Source organism: Etheostoma spectabile, chromosome 2, assembly GCF_008692095.1.
Source record: "Etheostoma spectabile isolate EspeVRDwgs_2016 chromosome 2, UIUC_Espe_1.0, whole genome shotgun sequence".
Lineage (NCBI taxonomy): Eukaryota > Metazoa > Chordata > Actinopteri > Perciformes > Percidae > Etheostoma > Etheostoma spectabile.
Window position 1 is genome coordinate 14,494,797 of NC_045734.1, and position 541 is coordinate 14,495,337.

Sequence of the window (541 nt, forward strand, 5' to 3'; positions counted from 1 at the left end):
TCAACTTTTACTCAATACTATTTCAAAAACACTATAAAATTGAATAAGACACCCCAAAATTAATTAAAGTAGAGCTTTGTAATTGCCAAAGAGCATTGTGTGGAATCAATCATGTTATTTTGGTGTGTGTGTGTGTGTATGCATTTTACCTGCAGGATTATCATGTCAGGCCTGTACTGTTTGCGAAGCCCCACATCATACATTAGAAATTTGAGCATGTTGAAGGCATCCTCTTCCCCCATGTGTAACAAGAGCACTCCGGCAATAAAGGACAGGCCCTGGCAGTAGCCCACCTGCAACAATATTAACAAACTTGGCATCAACACAGACAAGGTAAGGGGAAAGGCTTAAAGCGCCCATATTAGGCTCATTTTCAGGTTCATAATTGTATTTTGAGGATGTACCAGAATAAGTTTACATGGTTTTATTTTCCAAAAACACCATATTTTTGTTGTAGCGCACATTGCTGCAGATCCTGTTTTCACCCTGTGTGTTTATGTCTCTGTTTTAGCTACAGAGTGAGACATCTCACTTCTTTACT

General features: G+C 38.8%; 1 protein-coding gene and 1 long non-coding RNA gene across 7 annotated transcripts in view; one reads left to right on the forward strand and one right to left on the reverse strand.

Annotated features, from left to right (window-relative positions):
- Positions 1 to 541, reverse strand: part of tbc1d1 (TBC1 (tre-2/USP6, BUB2, cdc16) domain family, member 1) — a 67,219-nt gene that overhangs the window by 7,630 nt on the left and 59,048 nt on the right. For all 6 annotated transcript variants that reach the window (XM_032543353.1, XM_032543360.1, XM_032543369.1 and 3 more), the window contains one exon: positions 150 to 293. In XM_032543353.1, coding sequence (XP_032399244.1) covers positions 150 to 293 — 144 coding nt within the window. The remainder of the gene's footprint in view (positions 1 to 149; positions 294 to 541) is intronic.
- Positions 1 to 541, forward strand: part of LOC116706544 (uncharacterized) — a 13,287-nt gene that overhangs the window by 2,247 nt on the left and 10,499 nt on the right. The window lies entirely within an intron of this gene.